This window comes from Ochotona princeps, chromosome 10 (assembly GCF_030435755.1).
Source record: "Ochotona princeps isolate mOchPri1 chromosome 10, mOchPri1.hap1, whole genome shotgun sequence".
NCBI classification, from domain to species: Eukaryota; Metazoa; Chordata; class Mammalia; order Lagomorpha; family Ochotonidae; genus Ochotona; species Ochotona princeps.
Genome location: NC_080841.1, coordinates 54400348 through 54423807, shown reverse-complemented (window position 1 = coordinate 54423807; position 23460 = coordinate 54400348). Strand labels below are relative to the sequence as shown.

The 23460-nt window shown below is 44.6% G+C and overlaps 1 protein-coding gene across 3 annotated transcripts; it reads right to left on the bottom strand.

The window, feature by feature from the left end:
• Window positions 1-88: 88 nt before the first annotated feature.
• On the bottom strand, window positions 89-23459 carry SEPHS1 (selenophosphate synthetase 1). Of its 3 annotated transcripts, XM_012930105.2 has the most exons (10): window positions 23136-23459; window positions 20227-20501; window positions 13996-14099; window positions 12481-12588; window positions 11324-11478; window positions 8788-8878; window positions 7061-7160; window positions 3179-3391; window positions 1760-1985; window positions 89-398 (listed from the first exon to the last, which is right to left on the bottom strand). In XM_012930105.2, the coding sequence occupies exons 2-9, from the start codon at window positions 20417-20419 to the stop codon at window positions 1771-1773; spliced, it is 1179 nt and encodes a 392-aa protein (XP_012785559.1). In that variant the 5' UTR covers window positions 20420-20501; window positions 23136-23459; the 3' UTR covers window positions 89-398; window positions 1760-1770. The 3 variants fall into 3 exon arrangements, with proteins under 3 accessions (XP_012785559.1, XP_004578528.1, XP_036351090.1); XM_004578471.2 differs by having other exon boundaries at window positions 89-1985; window positions 23136-23458; XM_036495197.2 differs by lacking the exons at window positions 13996-14099; window positions 23136-23459 and having other exon boundaries at window positions 89-1985; window positions 20227-20313.
• Window position 23460: the final 1 nt, after the last annotated feature.

Here is a 23460-nt window from a genome sequence, read left to right as displayed (position 1 = left end):
GCCTGCCACCAGGGAAATACACTACAATGAATGCGGCTCACACTCACTCAACCCATGCTAAAACAACAACACAAAGCTGCACAGTGGGTGTTTCTCACTCAGAAGTTTCCAGCACATTTTATTTTGCGTGCCACTGGTTTGCGGCTCTCAAGGACCAACATATGTATCCATGCCTATAAAACGTCCAGGCAACTTGAGCTTTGCAGCAGCCTCTCATGCACCTCAGGCGCAGTTCTGGTGTTCATGTGGAGAAGCTGCTTTAGTTCCTGCAGCAGGGCGCAGCCACCTGATGCCTCTTCCAGGGAGCGTCCTCTCCCCCTTGCTGGAACCTCTGGCAAGAAGCAGAACGGTCCACGGGTGCAGCGGCTCTTGTGCTGTGAGCAGGAAGCATTCAGGGCCTGGGCGGAGGCACGAGACCTTTGCTGATGGGGAACGACCCTGGAGGGCTCAGCGTCCCTGTGCTCCACACCACAGGAGTCCCCTCCTGGGCACCAGGTGACAATGTAAGGAAGCCTCTGATTTTTATTAACACAGTAACACCTGTTTAGATAGCCTATTTGTTCTAGAACTACAAAATTCAATTCAAGAAAATATAGGTCCCATGAAGACTTCAAAGTTTTATAAAACTAAAATCTAGCTTTCCCCTGATAAATTGTATTTCAGGCAAAACCCTCCCAAGGCTTCTAAAATAATATCAAAAGGAGTATCTGATTATACAAGAGCAATTTAAAAAATTAAATATTTATTCGAATAACAAGTTTTTGTTTGAACTGCAATGTTAGCAATGCCAGTTTTTAACACAGATCACAAAATGCATGCACAACAAAAGGACGGTGCAAGGGGCAAAATAATGCTAAGAATTAGGCTAAATAAGCTGCTGATTTTAACAAAAAGCTTGTGATCACTATACAAAATATAAAATGTATTAAACACTACCATCCACAACAGTCTTTATTGTTGATTATATTTAAAAATTATTTGCGTAATTATATATTGAATCGCAAATGAGTATTATACACGAACCCCCTTTTGGAAGCCAATTCCTCGTTGCACTATAGAACATCTAATTACATTGCAAAAAGTATCCTTTTTTTTGGCTACTGATAAAATAATTAATGATACTACTGTAAATACCAGGAAGGCTACAAAAAAAAAGAAATAAAATTTCTTTTTCGTCTTCAAAGTGCTTTCCATGCAGAGTGAAGCACTTGACTTGCTGAACTAAATGCACTATTGCAGAATGTCCTGGGCCAAAGAGATGCTCTTGGGTGATCAGACTCAAAGCAATCATGCAACCCTCCTATAGCCTGGAAGCCATCATGTCACACTTACCAATTCCTTCTCTCCAGAATGCCACTCAAGACACTTAAAAAATGATGAGACTTCTATGATAAATACACATAAAATGAAGACACAAACTGCTATCGGACACTACTTACTGGTAGTGTCTGTGCTACATGAAAGCACCTTTAAAAAGAGCCTATGCGGCAAGAGATAAGTGTCTAAAGATTCAAAATGAATCAACAGTATTGGATAACAATATAATTCTCAACTCAGAAGCTGCCTCAAGATTAGGTGCATCTTCAGTTAATGTAACAGGAAAAAAAGGCCATGGGTTTTATTAATTGTATCCACTCACGAATCGACCTACGGTCACCAGATGTGTAGACACAATGAGATTTTTGTTGTTGTTTATAGTCTTTAATTGAAGTGATGATAAAGGAAATAGATCTATTTAAAAACAAAACCAAACAGCTACCTCTGCCTAGATTAAGAGGTGGCACCGGGTGTGGGGTTCACGTTCTGAGTGGCCACTTGTGGTGCGACTTCGATGATCCGGGGTTTGTCTATGATCCTGGCGGTACGGTTGCCCTTCTCTACAATCCCAATAATCCATGCTTGGTGACCTTCACCATATTTGGGGGACTTTATCTCTGCACAGAACCGAGCTGCTTGCTCACGTGGTAAACAGATTAGAAGGCCTCCTGGCAAAGGAATAAAGGGTGACCATTAGTTGTGACACTATGAGAATACTCCCCTCCATCCTTCTGATGACACTTCTACCCATAGCCAAGTACAGCCAGGGGCTGCAGGCAGCTGCACTTTCCATTTAAAATAGATGTGCATTGGACAGCAGTTAAGCAATTCCTCTAAAATACATTCGCAACACATTTTAAAATTGGGAAATTAAGCAGTTTGTGACCCATGTAATACTATGTAGGAGTCAGGTGTCAGTACAGCCCCCTCAACAGCACGAGGGCTATCCTTAAGTAGTTACAAACAAGAAGATTCCTCACCTTTCCAAGAATGCATTCTGGCATTTTTTAAAATTTAAAACTTACAAAAGAGTACATACTTTGAAAGCATGAGAGTTCTGATCCTGACCATCATTATAAGGGAAGTATCAAATACATTAAATAACCATGTTGCAACTTCCCATAATTAGATAAAAAAATCACATCTTTTAAAGTGGAAATAATATAATCAGGAAATATTTTATGCTACACTTTAAAGACTCTGCATTAATTCACCCCATACTCACTCAGTACCCCAAGGTGGCTGACACTGTCCCAGCAGGGAAACTGCCTTCCTGGAGCTTACCTTGGAAACTAAGTGGAATTTGAGGAGTCCTCTCTATGCAAAGGCTAGGTGAGGCCTAAAGCAGTCCTGAAAAACTCAGCCACTACACAGGGCTGACAGGGCAGGCTCTGCTGTCTGAGAAACGTGGTCCCTGCTGCTGGCTTCCAGTGGAATCCTCTGGAGACCCTAGGCACACCCCAGACCAATGCCCTACATATTCTCGGGGTTGGGTCCAATTACATTCTTTTGGAGTGGTAAAAAATGAAAGTTACACATGAAATAAAAAACAGGGCCACTTACATGTTTCATTATCATAACTTCAGATAAATAGCCCCAAAATACAGGTTGTTCCATTAACCTACAGGTAGTATAGTTTATTTTAAATGCTAAGTTTCCAGTGAAAATGCGGTAACAGCTGTTCTTCCCATACTCGCCTCTCCCACCACCAGATTATTGTGTCAAAAAGGAGAACACAGGTCACTCCAAATGCACACACAGGACGCTGAGGTCTGGAGGCCCACAGCAGCAGGAAGTGTGTTCACGGAAACCTGAGCTCACTCAAAGTGGGTCACACAGGACTGGGCCCACACCCTTGTACCTGAGGTCTCCGGGCAGGTCCCATGCATGAGGCCAAACATGTTTCCACAGGCCTTGCTCACGGCAGCCATCTTAGCCAGCACAGGAAGGTTGTGAATCACAAATGACACCTCGTTCCTCTGCTGCTTGGCTAGGTTCTGTGCGTGGCCCAAAATCCCGAAGCCGGTGATGTCTGTGGCAGCATGGGCGTTGAATGTGTGCATGAGCCCTGCAGCTGAGAGAGCAGAGAGGTGACTGAGAAAAAGCATCTGCCGTTAACTCACAATCTCACTGTTGATTGAAAAACTCAACCTTTGTGAGATGCTACACACAAATAATAAAAATGGAGCATTATAAAGTCAACAAAACCCCAGTTAGACTCTCAAAGCTGACTTACTACAACCTGAGCCTCCTGGAATCCATCAGCAGATTCAATTAGGAACAATGAGTCATACTGTAGCAAATGTAAAAACATCTAACCAGATTATGATCTTGGTGAAAGGTAAACCATGTGATAACCATCCTAAAACTAAGGAACAGGGCTTTAAGAATGTATGACATGGGCTTGGCAGCGTGGCCTAGTGGCTAAGGTCCTCGCCTTGATCCCATATGGCCGCTGGTTCTAATCCCGGCAGCTCCACTTCCTCTCTATCTCTCCTCCTCTCAGTATATCTGACTTTGTAATAAAAATAAAATAAATCTTAAAAAAAAAAAAAAAAGAATGTATGACATAAAATCAAGGTACTTGGGGCTGGCCTTATGGTAGAGTGGGTAAAACCACTGCTTGCAATGCCAGCATCCCATCTGAGTGCCAATTCAAGTCGTGGCTGCTCTACTGATCCAGCTCCTTGGTAAAGTCGTTGGGAAAGCAGCAGAGGATGATCGATGTTCTAGGGCTCCTGTGCCCACGTGGGAGACCCAGAAGAAGCTCTAGGCTCCTGACTTGAGCAGGGCACAGCTCCAGCCACTGAAGCCATTCGGGAAGTGAACGAGGATGGAAGATCTCTGACTCTGCTTCTCTGTGAATCTGCCTTTTAAACAAACAAACAAATCTTAAAAACAAAAAACCCAGGTCTTTCCCTGAAGATGAATTACCTGGAAGTTCAATTTCCTTCCCACTGGAAAGGCAGATTTGCAGAGAGAAGGACATGCAGAGAAAAAGATCTTCCATTGGCTGATTCATTCCCCAAGTGGTCGCAAGGGCTGGAGCTGCGCCGATCTGAAGCCAAGAGCCAGGAGCCTCTTCCAGGTCTCCCATGTGGGTGCAGGGTCCCAAGGCTTTGGACCATTGTCTACTGCTTTCCCAGGCCACAAGCAGGGAGCTGGATGGAAAGTGGAGCAGCTGGGGCAACAACTGGCACAGATATGAGATCCCAGTGTGTGCAAGGCCCGGATTTAGTCACCAAGTCATTACACCAGACACCCACAGACTTTACTTTAGAAGGAGAGCACTTTTGAGTTGAGAGAAAGTGGGTAGAAAGTGCAGAATCGCCATTAGTTTTAGCTGTGTCAGCAACTGGCATCAGTGAGGTTTAATCCTAATACATTACTATTCAAGCCCAGCCTTTACAGCAGGGTTCACTCTTGGTGCTGGACATTGTCTGGATATTCACCATCCTGCAGTAACATGTGTCGAGCAACACAGTATGACACAGAATAATTTCACTGCCACTCACAATCCTAGTGCTGTGGATATTTTTTACCGTCTCTGAAGTTTGTTTTTCTAGAATGTTGTAGTTAGAATCATACTGTATACAGCCTCTTCAGATGGCCTTCTTTCACTTACTAATATGGTTTTAAGTTCCCTCCACATCCTTTCATGCTAGATGACTCATTTCTTTTTCTTCTCAGCAATCCATAGAGATGTGACAGTTCCCTTGTCTGTTAAGTGACTGAAGGACATTCCTGTTACTCCCAGGTTTTGCTTTTTTATCAGAAGCCAGTTGATCATACTTGCATGGATCTGTCTCTGGGTTTTCTACTCCCACTCTAAGCTTTTCATAAAAACAAAAACAAATAAAATAAAACAAAAAAAATTAGCTGGTGCAGTGAACTAACCCTCAGCCTGCAAGCACTAGCATCCCATATGGGCACCAGTTCATGTCCCAGCTGCTCCACTTCTGTTTTAGCTCTCTATTTATGGCCTGGGAAGGCAGCAGATGATGGCCCAAAGTCCTGGACTCTGTCCCCACGTGGGATACCTGGAGGAAGCTGCTGGCATCAGACCAACACAACTCAGACTGTTGCGATCATTTGGGGAATGAACCAGCAGATGGAAGACTTCTCTGTCTCTCCTCTTTCTGTAAATATCTTTCAAAAAAATAAGTAAACCTTTAAAAACAAAACAAGCAGACAAAAAAAAAAAAAAAAAAAAAAAAAAAAAAAACCACAAAATTTTGATTTCAATACAAACTTCCAAGGCAGGAAAATGGTTAATTATTACTTACAGTAATAATAACGCATTTTTTAGCCAATGAAAATCATGTACACTATGATATACAAAAATATGGAAAAATTTAGATTCCAAATATATACAAAACTTATGAGAACCACTAGCGTAAAAGAGCAAACCACCAAGAAAATATTTAAAAGCTCTGAAAGAATAATGAAGGTCTTCATACGAATTACTTTTGGGGCAGGTATTCAGTACAGCAGCTGAGACACTGCTTGGGGCACACGAGCCCCGTTTCACAGTACCTAGCTCTAAGTCCCAGCTCCGCTGCTGATTCCAGATTCCCGCTACTGCACACACTCTCCTTGTCCCAGGAGGCAGAGGGGAGTGGATTAAGTCCTGGGGTTCCTGGAACTTGGCTGTTTCAGCTGCTATGGGCACTTGGGAGTGAAACAAGGAAACAGGAGAGCTTTGTCTCTATGCCTTCCAAATAAAATAAAAATAAAACTATTTTTGGATGGTGGAATTATAGAAAGCGTTCTCTCCCATTTTCTTAAATTGTCCTACGATTTTCTCATCTTGCTCCCTGCTTGTGGCCTGGAAAAGCAGCAGCAGATGACCCTGCACCCATGTGGGAGACCCATCCCACTTTGCTGCATCCTTGCTTAAGGTTACCCACAGAATCTGTGTATATTCTCTTCTAGTTATAAATATGGCAAGTAGGTATAGGCATGGAGCTTCCTAAATTGTATCAGGAAAGCTTGATTAGGACCTTGACTAAGTCTTGAAATCAATTTCTGATAGCTGGTTCAGGAAAAGCTCAAGAAATCAACTGAGGAAATATTTGTCTGAAGGGACAAGATTTCTAGATTTTATCTTCAAGTGTCTTGAAGGTTCCTACAGGGATGCCATACAGCCTACACCCCCTGTTCATGGACACTATACATTATCCGTGTTTTTGCAAACTTCTTTAAGCCCCTTTGTAAATCATGCAATTAATGATAGGGGAGCAAACTATTACTCCCAGAACATAAACTAACTCAATTTGATTCTAAATGCAGATTTGCTTCCAAATTAGTCACACATGGCAGCCCCATCAACACTTTCCAGAAGCAGTTACCTTGCCAGTCAAAAGTTAGGACTTTAGGAGACACATGAGAGTGGTTTCCTTCTTGTTTCTAGAATGTCACACAGACACCAGTAACAACCGTGAGCACGTGATGCTTAAGCTGCTCGATCAAGCAATCCTTGGCAAACTTTTCTCTGTGCCAATCACATAAGACACTCGTCTGCACTGGGAGCACACAATGTATTTGGATTCCCACCAGAGATCCACAGAACTACAAGCAGGTATCAAGAGTAGATGGTCTTCAGACGCAAGTCAAATCTGATCCTTGGCCAGGTTCTCAGTTGAGAATGTCTTTTTATATGTTTAAAGAGTTGTGGAGGTAAAAAAAATGCCCCATTCGTACTTAAAAGAACATGTGGCCCACTGGAGGGCCCTGCCCATACCTGTTCTGTTGAGCCTGGCCATATTCATCATTGCTTCCTGGTAAGCCAGCTCCACATCTTCTTGGGTGACCACTAATTTAATTTTATTCCATTTTTCAGGCTAAACATACAAGCATAGGTGAGGAAGAACAGAGAGGAAAATGTGATTACTTTTTGAGCCACTGACAAGAAGAGCCACTATTTTCTGAGTCACTTATGCTGTGGTTTTTTATGTATCTTCTGTTTCACTCTATAAGGTGCCAGCAATATGGTGTGTGAGACACTGGCTGCCAACTTCCTATTCTTTGGATGGACAAAAGCTTTGTCATTAGTAAACTGTCAAGTCCCCAGATTCTCCTCCCATCTCTTTCACTGAATTGATGGCTTTCATTACTTGTATTACACTTTCACTCATGACTGAATTTTAGGATTAAGATATATCTCCATGGACAAAACGTGAAAACAACTTCAACTGCATTTGCACTGAGGATAGTTCTGGGTAAGCCAACTGACCATCAAAGAAGGAATTTCTGTTTTCTTCTTCAAACTTCAACACACTCAGCATCATGGTGCTGGGTCCCTGGCCCACTCTCATCACGGTCCAACAACTGCCCTCACTTACGCCTTTATTTATTCATCTTAACCCGCCACACCAACACAGCAATGACTTCTACCTACCCTCAGCCACTGCCGTTTCTCCCCTGGATAAAAAAAACTGTTCTAAAGTCTGTGTCTATCTTTCCAAATAGCATTCTGTGCTGCCTACACAATATGTTCTTTAGTTGTTTCTGTCTGTAATAAGGCCATCATGCAGTACAATCCTTACAACTTGCCTTTTTTATTCAGTTCTCAGTATTTAAAAACCCCAGTCCCTTCATCTTTGCTATTCCTCCACCTTGCCTGCCAGATTACTCGGGCCTGGGCAGTCCAACCCTGTGGATTATTGTCTGCAGTGGCCTTGTGGTCTGATTTACTTCTCTGCTAACAAGGGAAAAGTAACTAGAGAATGTGGATGGCAGCCTTACAGAACTTCTCTGCTCTACTCAAGCTAAGATATACCCAGCTGATGAACAACAAAATTACTTATTATTTTTTTTCAACTGTTTCTCAAGACTGGTAATTTCAGTTGATAGTTTTACAAATTAAACACACTGATGTGAAAATATAATACCACCTTATTAATTTGAATTGTTACCATACAGTAATGAAAAAGATATTAAGTATGATAACAGCTCACTAGGAAAATGTCTCTGGAGACATATTCTATTCCAGATTCATTCTACATGCGAGAATTATTTATTTCAATGTTCAGTTACTAGGCAATTTTTAAAAAGATAAATCTAAATCTATGACAAGACAACCTTCAACCCCATGGTTAAAATTGTTTGTAAATAACCCTTGTGTTATTTGTACCCCAAATACCTCACTTTTCACAAAATCTTCTCTGTTTTTAGTGACGTTTAAGATGTAAAAGATGACACTATTTTAGCCCCAGATAAAGAGATCCAACATCCAACTCTTACATTCCTGGGGTAAAAATTTTGAAGCTTTAATTTCAACTTGGCCTGTACCTACTTGAAATCTTTAGTACAAGAAGTATTTGTTTAATAAAGAATATAGGTAATTGTGAGGATCTGTTTAACGGCTTGACTGATAGTAAAAAGATCCTCACATTCAAAATCCCTCCAACAAATGACCACGATCCTGAAAACTTAACTGGCTCCCTTACTGCAAGCAGATTCACTCACAATGTCCAGCCACTGATGCACGGCGACAGCAACTTGTGTCCCCAGGGGTTTCGTTAACACCAACACGTCTCCTGGCACTGCATTATCTGGCCTGAAAAACAAAAGAGGCATGTTCCAGTAAAGCTAATTGAACAAGATCAACTCATTACTATTAAAATGAAAGAGAGAAGGGCCAGTATTATGGTATTATAGGTTAAACTGCCATCTGTAATGCCAGCATCCCCTAAGAGCACCAGTCTGAGTTCAGCTAATCCACTTCTGATATGGCTACCTAATAATACACCTGGGAAAGCAGTTAAAGACGGCCCTTGCTCTTGGGCCACTGTACCCACATGGGAGACCTCAAAAAAGCTCTTGTTTTTGGATTGGTCCAGCTCCAGCCATTAAGGCCATTTGGGGAGTGAACCAGAGGATGGGAGATCTCCCCCTCTGTAAATTTGCTTTCCAAATAATACGTTTGAAGCAGGGCAAATCATTTAGCCTTCAAAAGTTCTACTGGACACACACATTTCCGCTCAGCCACAGATCAACGTGTAATTTTCATTACATTCCCACTCATAGTAAGTGGGAACACCTCCAAGGTTGACCAGGCAAGGATGAATACACAAAATGCATTATATTCCCTCAGCAGGCTACTCAGTGAGAAAAGAGAAAGAGTACTGACTCACACTGAAACGGATGAACCGTGAAGACATGTGAAGGAATCAGACATAAAATTCCACCTATCTCATGTCCAGAACAGACAAATCCCTGAGACAAAAACATCCCTGGTTGCTAGAGGATGGGAAGGGGAGGAGGAGGAGCTGGCAGTGACTGCTAACTGAGCCAAGGTTTCTTTTATTCAGAAGTGGTCAAAGGGGCAGACTTACAAATCCGCAAAACAATGAAATGTTACATGAAATTGTGTTACACTCTGAGACCTGAAACTATGAGTCTACCAGAAAGAAACAGGGAAAATACTTCAAGATGCTGGCACAGGGAGGGGTCAGACCACAAAAGCAGAGGCAAGAAAAATGGAGACAAATGAAATATCACAGTAAGTATCTGACCAAGGATTAATATCTAATACATATGAACATCTCTAAAAACTCAACAAAAGAAAAAAAAAAAAACTCAACAAAAGAAAATACAATTAAGAAATATGCAAAAGATCTTTATTTTTTCAGAAGAAAAGCAAATCATCAACTAAAATAGGAGAAAATGTTCAACATCACTAGTCATCAGGGGACTGCAGATCAAAACCACAATGAAGTATCACCCCACCCTGTTAGTGTAGCTATTATGGAAAAGACAACTATCAAAGGCAGGCTGACAAGGATGTAGAGAAAAGAGAACCTTAAACACTGCTGGTGGGAATGCAAATTCAGCTTTTGAGGGGACAATACAGAGGTTCCTTACAAAACTAAAAATAGATCTGTCATAGTCCAGCTGTCACACTTTTGTGAGTAAAGTCAAAGGCAGTGCAGTCAGCACAGCACGGATACCCGCCCTCTGACCGCAGTACTATTGACAGGAGCCAACATGAGGAACAATCCACATGTCCTTCAAAGAAGGAATGAATAAACTGCAGTAATCATCCACAGCGGAGTATTATTCAGTCCCCAAAAAGAGCAGAATCCTGACTTTTGCAACAAAGTGGATGGAACTGGCTATCATTATGTTAAGTAAAATAAGCCAGACACAGAAAGGCAAATAAAATGCTTTATTTGGGGAAGTGGAAAAAAAATTCCTAGAGGCTAGGAAGGGTGGGATAGGGGAGAAACAGGTTCTCTTTTTTTGTAATGAAGGTTTTATTTATTATTGTTGGAAAGGCAGATTTACTGATAGAAGGAAAGACAAAGAAAGATCTTTCATTTGCTGGTTTACTTCCCAAGTGGCTGTATCAGCTGCAGCAGAGCTGAACCGGAGCCAGGAGCCAGGAGCCAGGAGCCAGGAGCTTCCTCTGGGTCTCCCATGTGGGTACAGGGCCCCAATACTTTGGGATATCCTCTACTGCTTTCCCAGGCCATTAGTGGGGAGCTGGCACTTGCAGGCAGAGGAGTAGGCAGTTTAGCCATTGCATTGACCTTGAGAGAGAAGTTCTAGTGTTCAAACAGGAGTGAGTGGCTGCTTAGGACAGTGGAGTGACTGTCATTCACAATACTATCTTACGTACCAAATGAAGAATTGGAAGAGAGGGGCTGCTGGCTCCAAACATAAAGAAGTGGAAAGACAGGCTGCCTCACTTGAGAGTGGCTTATAGGGAAATATTGCATTGCAGCCCATAAAAATGGACACTGTATGTAAATTAAGCATTTTAAATAATAAAATATTTCAAACAAACAAGTAAAAAGCAGGATGGGAGTAACAGCTCAGAGGATGGACTTCCCACTGGGGTGATGAAAACACTTTAATACTAAAAACCTACTCTGATGGGTGCTGTTGAACTGCAGATACATCAAGACTATTGAAACACACACTTCAAATGGGTGTGTTGTACAGTGACAGAGAGAAGGAAGGAAAACACCCAGATGGTGTAAAACAAAAATAAACTCACATGATAAATTCATTGGGCTGGCAGACAGTTGTAGCGACTCCTCCCAAAACGATCCAGGGGTTTAATACCGTCTGGCCACCTGTTACCGACGTTCCTGCTTCCTCTGCTGCATCTTTAAAGCCCTGTATAATTAGGGGGATCACTTTATCCCTTTCCTAGAGTTTAAAAGGACATAAAGAAGAAATCAATTTTATTTAAAACTCAGAAAACAGAGTTCTAAACTTAGTCATAAAAAGGAACATAAAGTACTAAAAGAAGTCTAAAAGTTTGTAGACAGGGCACAGTATATGGTACAAAAAGGCGAGGGAATATGCTACATTTTATGTGCTGTACCAAAACCTGAAAGATATTCTAGGTTATAACATAAAGGAAACCCAAACAACATAAGAGGAAAAGATGTATGAATTGGTCCATAAGGCTGGCCTTAAGCCTGGTGACAATTAGAAATCAGCTCTCTAAAGGTCCTTTCCTAGGCAAGGACCATTCACGTGTAACTGCCCCCAGGTGAGCTGATAGCTCACCAAAGACTGCAGAGATGGGCCGTGGCTGAGACAGAATACCTCCCATACCACAAAGCCTTGCTGAGACCACCCATCATACACAGTGAGGGCAGAAAGGAACTCACAGAAAACTCCAGAGCATGACAGAGTCTGTGGTTGCTGTCGGCAGTTACTCAAAGTTTAGGACCTGTCCAACTAATCTAATTTAGTTCCAACTCAGAGAGCAGGTACATTGCCAGGTGACGACACAGTAGTGCAAGCACATGCACACACACTGGAGGGGGGGCGGGGCGGGGGGTGCAAGCCTCCTCACTGTCTATATCGGGAAGAGGCCAGCCTGTGATGCAAAGTGCTGTGTGTCCTGGGTCAGTAAGGGTAGGCCCAATTCACAGGCCTGGCTACAGCACTGCTATCATGGCCTAAATTTAAATAACCACTCAAAAATGCCTTGGTTTCAGTCTACTACTTGAAAGAAAGGCAGGCAGAATGTGGCAAGAATGAAAAGATGAACCAGGCAAACTCTCATTCTAGTTTGGTGGCAACTGCTAAAAATCAGAGTGCCAGAAGGAACATGGAAGCAAGGTGGCCCGGGGCCCTGGTCTTCCTTATGCGAAACAACATGTACCCAAGATGATGGAAGCCAGCCTGGCTACTTACCCTGTCAGTCATTTTATTACTGACCCCGAGGAGCATCAGCATATTGTCACATTCCGTGACCCCCATGGCATAGAGGTCACTGAGGACATTGGCACATGCTATCCTGCCCTGGGGAGAGAGGAAAGAGGTGAGGACACACAACTGTGAATGCTCCATCTGAAGAAACTGAGCATGAGCCCAGAGTGGCTGCCAAGCACAGCTAGGACTGCCTGGAACGGCAGCAGGGCCCTCCGCAGACCTGCTAGTAGCCACAGCCTCAGCAAGAGCCACTGCATGCTCTGCCCACACAAGCCTTGGCACTACCTCTGCTTTGTTCTGCACTTCTCTACCCTGTATATTAGAAGGAGGCCCACACGTTATCTAGGGGAGAACTCCCAGCAGGAGCCCACAAAATGTTGACATTATGGGTTGTGGAGGACATGGTTTATAAACATGTGGGTTACGTTTTGTAGCTTTTTCCAAAGCTGTAAGAGAAAAACAAGAAAATTACCTTGGTTGAGGAACAAAACAAAACAAAAAATAAAAAGAAAGAGTAACATCCAGGGCTTAAGTTCGTCTTCTAAAGAAAAAGAACTATTTCCCAATACACTGTATCATTTTATTAGGAACTTTAACATAGTATTCAACAGAATTGCGACAATAAAACAATTTATTACAAATTGCAAACAACAAAAATAAAACAGAATTTTTTACTGCCCTAGGAGATTTTGTAAATGTACGTCGCCATTGTCTATCATTATTATTTTGTCTAGACAGGAGGTAAGTATAGAGAATCCAATCGCAGAGTAGTACTATCACTTGCAGTGGCTGCCCAACTGCAAGCTGTTTCCTCGTGGGTCCTGGCAAATGGCCATGCAGCTCAACATCCTCCTGCGGTCCCACTCTTATACCACCAAGCCTCATCTGCAAGGCTGACAGGCAATCTACAACCAGAAAGGCCAAACCACAGGGCAGGATGGCAACCATCTGCTGTCCCTTCAGTTCTGGCTGCTTCTTTTCTCAAATGCTTTTAAGAGATGCTAGGAAAAAAAATGCATTGTGGTTCTAGCTGCTTATGTCATCTGGTCTGCTGGGACACCTGGAGTCTGATTTACCGTCTCAGTCTGTGGGAGAACTGATGGATGTGCAGGGGGCATGCAGGCTTGTCACTGGCCTGCAATGTGCAACCTTCCTCCACTTAGTTACCTCATGGCCCAAGCTCCTAGACCTGCGGCTGGAGCCCAGGGTCCTGCCACAGGAAGGACACCTGGCATTTTACTATACATGGAAGAGTCTCAACATCTCTATTGATCCCTCTCAGCTGGCAGAGAGGAAGTGTTAAAGGTTGGGCAGATTAAAGGGTTCCTAGCTCCAACCAAGCACTGAAGAATTGAGAAACATCTAAAGCAGAGTACAGTTAGTAGCTAAGAAACTTTAATCCAATGAACAGCTGCATCTCACACACAGCAGCATGTGACACAGCATCAAAAGCAAAATTAGAGTCCCAGTAACAAAAACCTGTTAGGTCAAACTTACCATCATGTAAGGGTCGTCTACGATAGGATAAATGTAATCCGTGGTCTGAACCAAGGAGAGCCCACCATGTCTCAAAGGAATGACACAAGTATCCATTCCAATGCCTGTGAAGATGGAAGTCATCAGCATCCACAAATAAACCAGGAGAGCCGTTCTCTTTCACTCTGGCAGTGTTGTGAACAGAAAGACCTCTGCCTAAGACACTTCGGGAAACCGCACATGCCAATGAAGCCATGTGTGTCCTATCAAGAACTGTAACTGAAAGAAATGTGAATTGTAACTAGCTTAAGAGAAACAGAAATTAAAATGTTAGTCATCAAGACAACTTCAATAGTGATATTTTTAAAAAATCTCTTTACTATAACCAATTTGATGAAAATTTTATTTATTGATTTCATCCACTATGTCATTCCCCCGCACTGACAACCCCAAATGCCTGAAATGCCTGGGACTGACCCAGGCCAAAGCAAGTAGCCACAACTCAGTCTCCCACACAGGTGGCAAGAACCTACCCACCTGAGCCATGACCATTAGAAAGCAGCCTGTCAGGAGCTGCAGCTGGGTTAACAACCTGACATACTCTGACAGTGGACAGTGTCCCAACAAGTGTCTTAACCATCAGACCAATCATCTACCCCAGTAGGATTTCTAATGATGCCCAGAATAAAAGTTTTCTCTTACACTGTATTATCTATGTTATTGTACTACTCTGTCACTTGGCATCACAGAGATTTCCTGACTATGAAAACAGCGTATATGAGCTTAGGATATTTGAATCTGTGGTTAAAAATTCCGAGTACATCTTTAGAAATTATTCCATTTTCTCAGCAGAAAATTCACGAAACATTTTACATAAAGCACTATCGTAACAAAAATTAGGGTGATTAAGGACAAAGCTAGACTTAATTCTTTTTTATTTTTTTAAAGATTTATTTATTTTTTTATTGGAACGTCAGATCTACAGAGAGGAGAAACAGAGAGAAAGATCTTCCATCTGCTGGTTCACTCCCCAAGTAGCTGCAATGGATGGACTGAGCTAATATGAAGCCAGGAGCTTCTTCTTCTGGGTCTCCCATGTGGGTGCAGGACTATAGGCCGTCCTCTACTGTTTTCCCAGGCTACAAGGAGGGAGCTGGATGGGAAGTGGAGCAGTCAGGATATGAACCAGTGTCCATATGGGATCCCAGAGCTTGCAGGGTGAGGATTTAGTTACTGAGCTACCACACCATGTTCCCAGGAATTTCTTGAAGAACTCTTACATAAACACTTGGTACCTATGTAATCTAACCATTTTACAAGTTTTCAAAAGCACTTCTAAAGAGGAACTTTTAAAACTCCATGTTATTTCTGTAGTAAAAAGCTTACAAATGCCACTTTTAGTAGCTTATAATATGAACAACGATGTGTCTGAAGTTATCCTGTCCACTAAAATGAAAAAAAAAAAGCCGTTGTACAAGCTAAAAAATGAGTTCACTATATTAAAAATGATTTGACTGTTAAGACAGAAGAGTCAACCAGCAAATTACTTATGGTTTCTTTTTGCTAAAATCAATTTTGAAGTATTCAAGCCTAGTAACAGTGGATCAAATTTTTTCTTAAAAAAAAAAAAAATTTTATTTCTTTGAAACAGTTACTGAGAAGAACCGAGAGAGACCACGTGAGAGAGCGAGCTTCCATCTGTGGTTCACTCCCCAAAGGGCTGCAATGGCAGGCCAATCCAGAGCCAGGAGTTTTAGCATGGGTGCAGGCGCCCAAGCACTTGGGCCATCCTCCGTTGTTTCCCCAGACACATCAGCAGGGAGTTGGATCAGAAAAGGAACAGTCAGGACTAGAAATGGCGCCCATATGGGATGCTGGCACTGCAGGCAACAGCTTAACTTGCTATGCTACAGTACTGGCCCAGGTTACACTTCTTTAAGCATCACTTGCAATGCAGCCACTTTAGATTTAGAAAACGGCTCCTATTACATAAGCTGAATAGTGTTTCCACACTCCTTTTCAAGGACACCCTTCTAACTGTATAATGAGTACTTCCACTTTATCATCCAACACCAAAGTAGGAAAATGTACAGAAGGGAGCAAGAGGACTCTCCCCTGTAAATGTAGAAATCCAAATCAAACAAGAATGTATCTTATCAGAATCTCACTAAAATTGTCTTCTGTATTTTGTACAAGCAAAACTTCAACAGGCCCAACCATGGCGGATCACAGAGACCCCTTCTCTTGCTGGTGTTAAGTCCATTACCACCAATCAAGTTCAGTAACACGCCTCAGACAGTGAAGACAGGCTTGTGGTTTTGATGAACTCCCATGGGATCCAGCTGGGAGCAACAAATTTAATTTCAGAATGGCAAGTCTCAGAAATCTGAGACAATGGGACCCTTTCTTTGGTAGTGATCAGCTTTCACCTGTGACAGACAAGATCATGAGCGAAAATTCATTTCTAAGCAGGTGCTCAGATTCACAAATTTCCCCCACAGTGCTCTTCTACACCTAAGTGAAAACGGCAAGAATCACATTTCATTTGCATAGAATTTTCTTAAATTGACAATCCCAGCTGGTTATGCTGAGCCTATCACCATTCATTTTGGAAAATGGAAAGATACCATTTTATTTCAGGTATCAATTTAAATTATAGGACTACCTTACAAGAGACAAACAGTTTGAAACAGTACCGCCAGCATTTCATTTTGTCCTATGAAAACATCTTCAAAAAGTTTATGAAAAATGTATATTATGAAAAAATAATCTCTTTATCTCCTCTATAAATTTCCTTTCAAATACATTAAAACGGGGGTGGGAGGAGGACTAGTGTGGTACTCTCACAAGATAATCCTTCAAGCTGCAGCACCAGCATCACATACAGGAATGGTTCAAGCCCCAGTTGCTCCACTTCCCATCCAGCTTCCTACTCATCACCTGGGAAGACAGCAGAGGACGGCCCAAGTCCTTGAGACCCTGCACCCACGTAGCAGACCATGGAAGAGGCCTCTGGTTCTGGCCACTGCAGCCATCTGGGGAGTGAACTGATAGATCCTCTCTTTATCTCCTTCTTCTCTCTACAAATCTGTGTTTCAAATAATAAATAAATAAATAAATAAACTACATGATTTCAAAAACATTTGCATCAAAATTATTTTTCTCACAGACTTTTTTAAAAAAGATTTTTAAAATTAAATTAAGTTTCAAGAGGGAAGAGAGTGAGGTTGAGCTGGAGATGGATCACACGTCTTGAAAATCAGTTTCAAACTGAAAGAAAGAGTGACAGTCTGGATAGAACACAAGCAGAAATGAAGATTCCACTGGTAGGGGAAGCTTAAATATATAAGGAGGAACAGAGAATTCTAGAAGCTTTTCAGTAAGATGCAAGCCCTCTATTAAGAACAAATAACCTGGGCGTACATCTGCACAGTGGTTAGCACACTGCCTGGGATGCCTCAGCACATATCACAGGGCCTGGGCTCAAGTCCCAGCTTCACTCCCAATCCCAACTTCTTGTTCACGTGGCCCCTGCAAAGCAGCAAGTGAAGGCTCAGGTAGCTGGGTCCCTGAGAGCCCACGGTGACATGAACCGAGTTCCTGGCCCCCAGATATGCGGGGATGGAAGACTGGTCTCTCAATCTTTCTCTTGGCTCTCAAATAAAATAAACAAACAAACAAACAAACAAAATACAAGACATTTTATCACTACCATCAGCCATCAACATCTGACAGTTCTTAAGTACCAGTCAACATCTGTACCAGTTTCTAAGACACACTGACATTTCTTCAGTTAGGATATATCTAGTAAGCATGCACACACTCCAAAAGTGGGCTCATCATTCTATAGGAATTCAATTAGAAAAGATTTAAAGCAGATAAACATACATACATAGATGCATGCATACATGTACATATATACATATACAAAGGCATGCCAAAAAGGTCATGGAAAAAATGGAAAAGATAAAGCTTATATAGTTAAAAAAAATGAAATCCATGCATGTTTTTCTTTTTCTTTTTTTAAGATTCATTTATTTTTATTGGAAAGTCAGATTTACAGAGAGAAGGAGAGACAGAGAAAGATCTTCCATCTGTTGGTTCACTCCCCAAGTCATGCATGTTTTTCATGAACTGTTTGAAGACCCAAAAATACACACACACACACACAATTTTCTGGCAGCTACACAATTACCAAATACTACTACGAGGCTGCTTTTTGTTTTTTTCAAGATAAATTTACTTGAAAGGCAGAGTTAGAGACAGACAGATACATACACACAGAGAAAGCTTTTCCTTCTCTTGGTTCACTCTCCAAATGGTTGCAAAAGCCAAGGCTAGACAAGCTGAAGCCAGGAGCCCAGAACTCCACCCAGGCCAGGTTCAAGCAGAGTCAGATCAGAAGCAGGGCAGCCAGGACTCAAAATGGCCTGTGACTAAACCTGCTTTGTCTTGCTTTACAGATGAGCAAAGTGAGGTTCTCACAGGCTAGATAGTAAGCACAAAGCTGTGAGCAGTGACTGATGGTGGCAGGGTATGACTCTCAGCAGGGCTTCCCAAGGCAAAGTCTTGGTCCTCAAAATAACCACTTCTGCATCAGGCCAGAGACTTGCTCTATGCATCCCCTGGGGTATATCCACCTAGTGAACACTGAGTGCAAAACGTGGGAATGCACACTGCTCTGAGACAGGCTCACAGTGGGGGGGGGGGGGAGGCCAGGCTCCCCCAGGCCTATGTGTCCATCTACTTTTCCCTGCCTCCTTCACCGCCTTCAGAGAGCTGTCCCCTTTGCCACTGCAAGGAGTTAAGGCCAAAGCAGGTGACAAGTCAGAGAAGAGATGGAAGATGTGGACTCCAGGTCCCTGCTCCTTCAAAATGCTGAGGAGTGTACACAGTGGGCCCAAGCATTCACCAAGATGCACAGGGAGGGCTATAAACAGCAATTACTGCTTTAGCAGGTCTTAAGTCATGGGTTTTGATCATCAAGAAGCTTCTTTTTTTGACAGTTACCCAGAGCTTCCTTGGTACAGCCAACCCCCTGCACCGTAAGGTTCCTCATCAGTGTATCCAAACAATAGACAATCAAAATATTCAGAAGAAAAGCTGTGGCTGTGTCCAACAACAGTCTCTTCCTTTTCTCAGTCATCCCTGAGCAATGCAGTTAACACTATTTACACAGCATTCGGTATTTTAAGTAATCCAGAGATGATTTTAAACGTACAGGAAGCTCTATGTAGGTCATACACAAAAACACTATGCTATTTATGTAGGGAATTCAGCATCCTCAGACTTTGGTACTCTGGACCGGCTGTGTGTGTGTGTGTCCTTCAAGGACACCAAGTAGCAACTGCATCTGCTTCCTTCTGCACTAGGAAGTGGCCACGGATTCCAACTTCGTCCTTCGTGCAGTGTTTCTCCAGTGTAGACCTCTGCTGGAAGACAGAAACTCTTGTGTGTGCGCATGTATGCATCCAAGTGTACATTGTCCTCCCTCCTACCCAAACCATCCCTGCTTTTTATCTGTTTTACCTATGGGGAAAGCATGGAGTGCCCCAGACTGTACAACAAAATGGGCAAAAATAAACTAAAAAAAGAAAGCTGATCTAGCCACCTCGCGACTGCACAAGACCCACACTCCCAGAATGTGCATCGCTAAAGCAAAGTGATGGCAGGCCTGCCTCGAGGACAAATTGTGCCATTACCCTAACAAACAGCATGCCAAGCACCTAACAGCAATTCCAAGCTCTGTGTTTGGGATAAAGTGTGCCACTGAAATTCAGGAAGGAAAAAACTGCCTTCAATTCCATGCAGGGGCAAGGACAGAGCCATCCAGTCCCCGCACTGCAGCTCTTCAGGAGATGCACCCCACAGGAGATGCCCAGTTGCTGCCCAGCCCCTGCTCCCCACACCATCCGCGATGCTCTGAAGGCATTCCTTCCTGCGGCCTTTGAAGAGCACACAAGCACTGCAGGGGTTACTTCAGGGAAAGGCAAACAGGAGTCTCTGCCTCTCCTCAGCAAACCAAAATATCATTTCATTTCAGTTTTAAAAACGTTTTCAATATAATTGTCTCAACTGCATACCTCATAGCTTTAAAAGTCCTTCAAACAAGTTATGACATCATCCATTACAACTAGATAGCTCTTAGAATTCTTTCACGGAAACAAGAGGAAGAGCAACCTGGTTGACAAGTCTGTTGTTTTGACTCACGGACCAGGTTGCTCACTAGCAAAGAAACAATGGTTTACATACCAAGTCTTGGCATGACTGCTCCCAGAAACTGTTCATCTTCTTGGAAGTGGTTTTCTTGTAAAGATTCCAGCAACTTCTGTAGGACATCTTGGGGCACTTTGCAGCCTGTGCCCTTCAGTTCTGTGAATCTGGTTAGCCGGAAGCTCTTGTCCAATTCATAAGTTTCTGGGTTAAAGGTTTCCCGCGTAGACATGGTTCTTGGGTTCCAGCTCCTCAGAGTTCAACCCCTCCCTTCCCCCTCTCCTGGTGGGCTGGGTTCTTTATTACAGATCCGCCTAGGTAGCACCAAAAATACAAAGACAGCATTAAAAGAATTCCGAACAGCACATGTGCCTAGAATCAAGTGAATGTGTGCCAAGGAAAACCAAACCAGTTAGTGGAAGGAGAAAAAACGGCATCACAATACCTTGTTCACTAGTTGTGCACCAGAGTTGAAAGGGACTGTGCGTACCATCACAGACAGCTGACATCTCCATGGGGGTGTAACCGTGGCCACGTGGCCAGCGAGGAACACCGCCCTGGAATTGGGAAGAACCTGCCAGCAGGCTCACATGACAACGCCACCTTGAACTTTTAAGTCCCAAACATTCACTTCACCTGTCAACTGGCAGGCACATGTGGTTTACAAAGTAGAGGTCCTAGCTGCAGTGGCTTGCCATGCAAACTTCTTACTCTCTCACAGAGCTAAAAGGTCCAGGAAACACTTTGTAGGGAAAGAGGCATCGAAGCAAATGCATTTGACAAAATTCCTCTCTTCACCAAGGTCCTCAGTTTCTAGAAAAACATGCTTTCCCTCTGCACCACAAGTATACAACGTAATCCACAACTAATGACTTTAAAAACACAGTCATGTTCAAGTTCAAAAGAGTCCTGGAAAACTTCCCTGATGTTTTAATGCAGTGTTGTTTCCTAGAAAGCAAGCATCCCGCCCAACAAGTAGTACACACAGCACTGACAAACACCAGAATCTGCCACTGCTCATGACCATTTCATTCCAAGAACTGAAACGACAAGGGAAACCACACTACACGATGAGCATTTCTGGCACTAGGTGCAACTGACGGTCTGAAGCAAGCCCCCTAGTCTGAAGCCGTTGGGGCTAACACACACACAAAAACTGAACATGTGCTCCTGAGGTTTGCAAACCCCCAGACTGATAACTTTATTGGGCATAGAATTACAGACACCCCAAGTTTTAGGGTCAATTTCCTCTATAAAGTTTATGATTAAGAACATAATTCCCATTTATAGTCTCCCATACCCCGGGAAGCACGTTGCTCATTTAAAATAAATCTCACACAGCTCGAGTTTGGGCAGTAGTCCAAACTGTCCTTAGAAAAACATGTTTTTGGATGAGCAGTGACTTCAGCGGTAAACCTACCACTGTAGTCACAGCGGATCGTTCAAACACCATTCCAAGAAACCAACCTGCCCCCAACAGCAGGCCAGCCTGGCCCAGCACGCCAGCACACGCGGGGGTTCTGAAGCCATTTTAGAGTCAGTACCTCCAAACGCAACAAATCTGGCAAAATGCCTACTGCCACCCCACCTCTACCAGGAAAATCAAATTAAATAAATACATAGAGAGCCTTATGCAACGCACAGGGTGTGTGTTTCCTGGGAGGGATGCGATTCTTTTCCTACCTCCAATCCTCATCCTTCCCTCCCAAAGGTGGGAAGAAGAGGAGGGGAGGAGAAAGTTTTAAATCCTTAAATGCAGAAGGCATTTGTTCAGGAAGTTAAAAAAAAAATAAAACTCAAGGACACTAGAAAACACACATCACAGCCAGCCACATATCCCAAACCTAAAACACTAACAACAAATCCTGACATTTGGGAAGGGAATGCGAAGGGGATGAGGGGGTGGGCAGGAAGGGTGTCTGGGGAAGCTGGGGTTCCTGGACGTGGGTCCTTCTGCATTAGAACAGCCGGTGCACTGGGACCCCAAGACCACATGTTTACACCTTTAAAATAGTGACACGAATATGTAAAGATGACACTTAACTCATTCCGTCCCGGGCCAACCTTTTCCCTCCTTCGAAGCCATGGCCTGATGGACGCCGGGCGGACAGCCCCGACCCCGTACCTACCAACCCACCTACCTACCCCTAAGCCCCCGAGCCCCGGGAGTGCACGCGGGGAGGGCGCGGCGGCGTGGGCGCACCAGGCGCCCGGCACTCTCCATGAAGCTCCACGTCCCCGGCAGCGGCGGCCCGCGACCGGACGACGGGCACGCGGGGTGGGGGGGGGGGGACAACCTTAAGTCTCAGGCCGCCGCCTTGAAAGGCACAGCAGGCCCGGGCCGCGCTCTTTGTGCGCCGCCGCGCCGCGGGCAGGCGGAGGGGCGGAGGGGGCCGCACGGCGCCCCCGGCTGGGCCATGGCGGCCGCGGCGAAAGGACGGGGGGTGCGCGGGCTGGGGAGACGGCAGGGGCGCCCCAAATCCCCGTAGCGTCCGCGGGGCCGGAGGAGGAGCCACGGGGGAGGCGCAGGAGGGAAGCCCGGGCAGGAGTCTCCCCGTGGAGCACGCCCCGGCTCGCGCGGGGGGCCCCCGGCCGCCGCCACACAAAAATGTCGGCGGGCGAAAAGATTAACCCCTGCGTGGCCGCCGCCACCCTCCCCCCCCTCCGACTCCTCCCCGCCCTCTCCTCCCTCCCTCCATCCCCGGCCCCGCGCGGCGGCGGCGGCGGCGGCGCGGGCGGTGCTTCTCTTTTAAAGCGGCCCCAACCAAGCCGCGGCTCTGCCCCTTCTCCTCCTGGCAGGGCCGGCGGTGCACGGCTCCGCGGCGGTCCCGGGCGGCCCGGAGGGGGATTTACAACAGCCGCCGCGGGTCTGCGGACCCAGATTCCCCTTTAAGCCTGGGAGCCTCGCACACCACCCCCGCCCGCCCTTCGTCAGGCCCGCCGCTTACCGGCTCGCTCGGCGCCCTCCGCCTCCTCCCGAAAACGGGCCGCGGCCGCTCCCACAATGCACCGGGCGCGCCCGGGGCTCCCTTAAGCGTCGCCTGAATTTCAAAAAAAAAAAAAAAAAAAAAAAAAAGCCGCTCCCGGCGGCCCGCGGCGGCGGCGGCGAGGACGGAGAGGCCGGGCCCGCGCCTGGGCGCCCGCCCGCAGGGGGCTCGGCCCTGAGGGGAACCGGGCCGCCGCGCTGGGCGCGCGAGGGTTCCTTTAAGGCCGGCTACCTCCCTTTAAGAGGCGGCGGGCGGCCGCGTCCTGAAGCGGCTCGGTGGCTGCGAG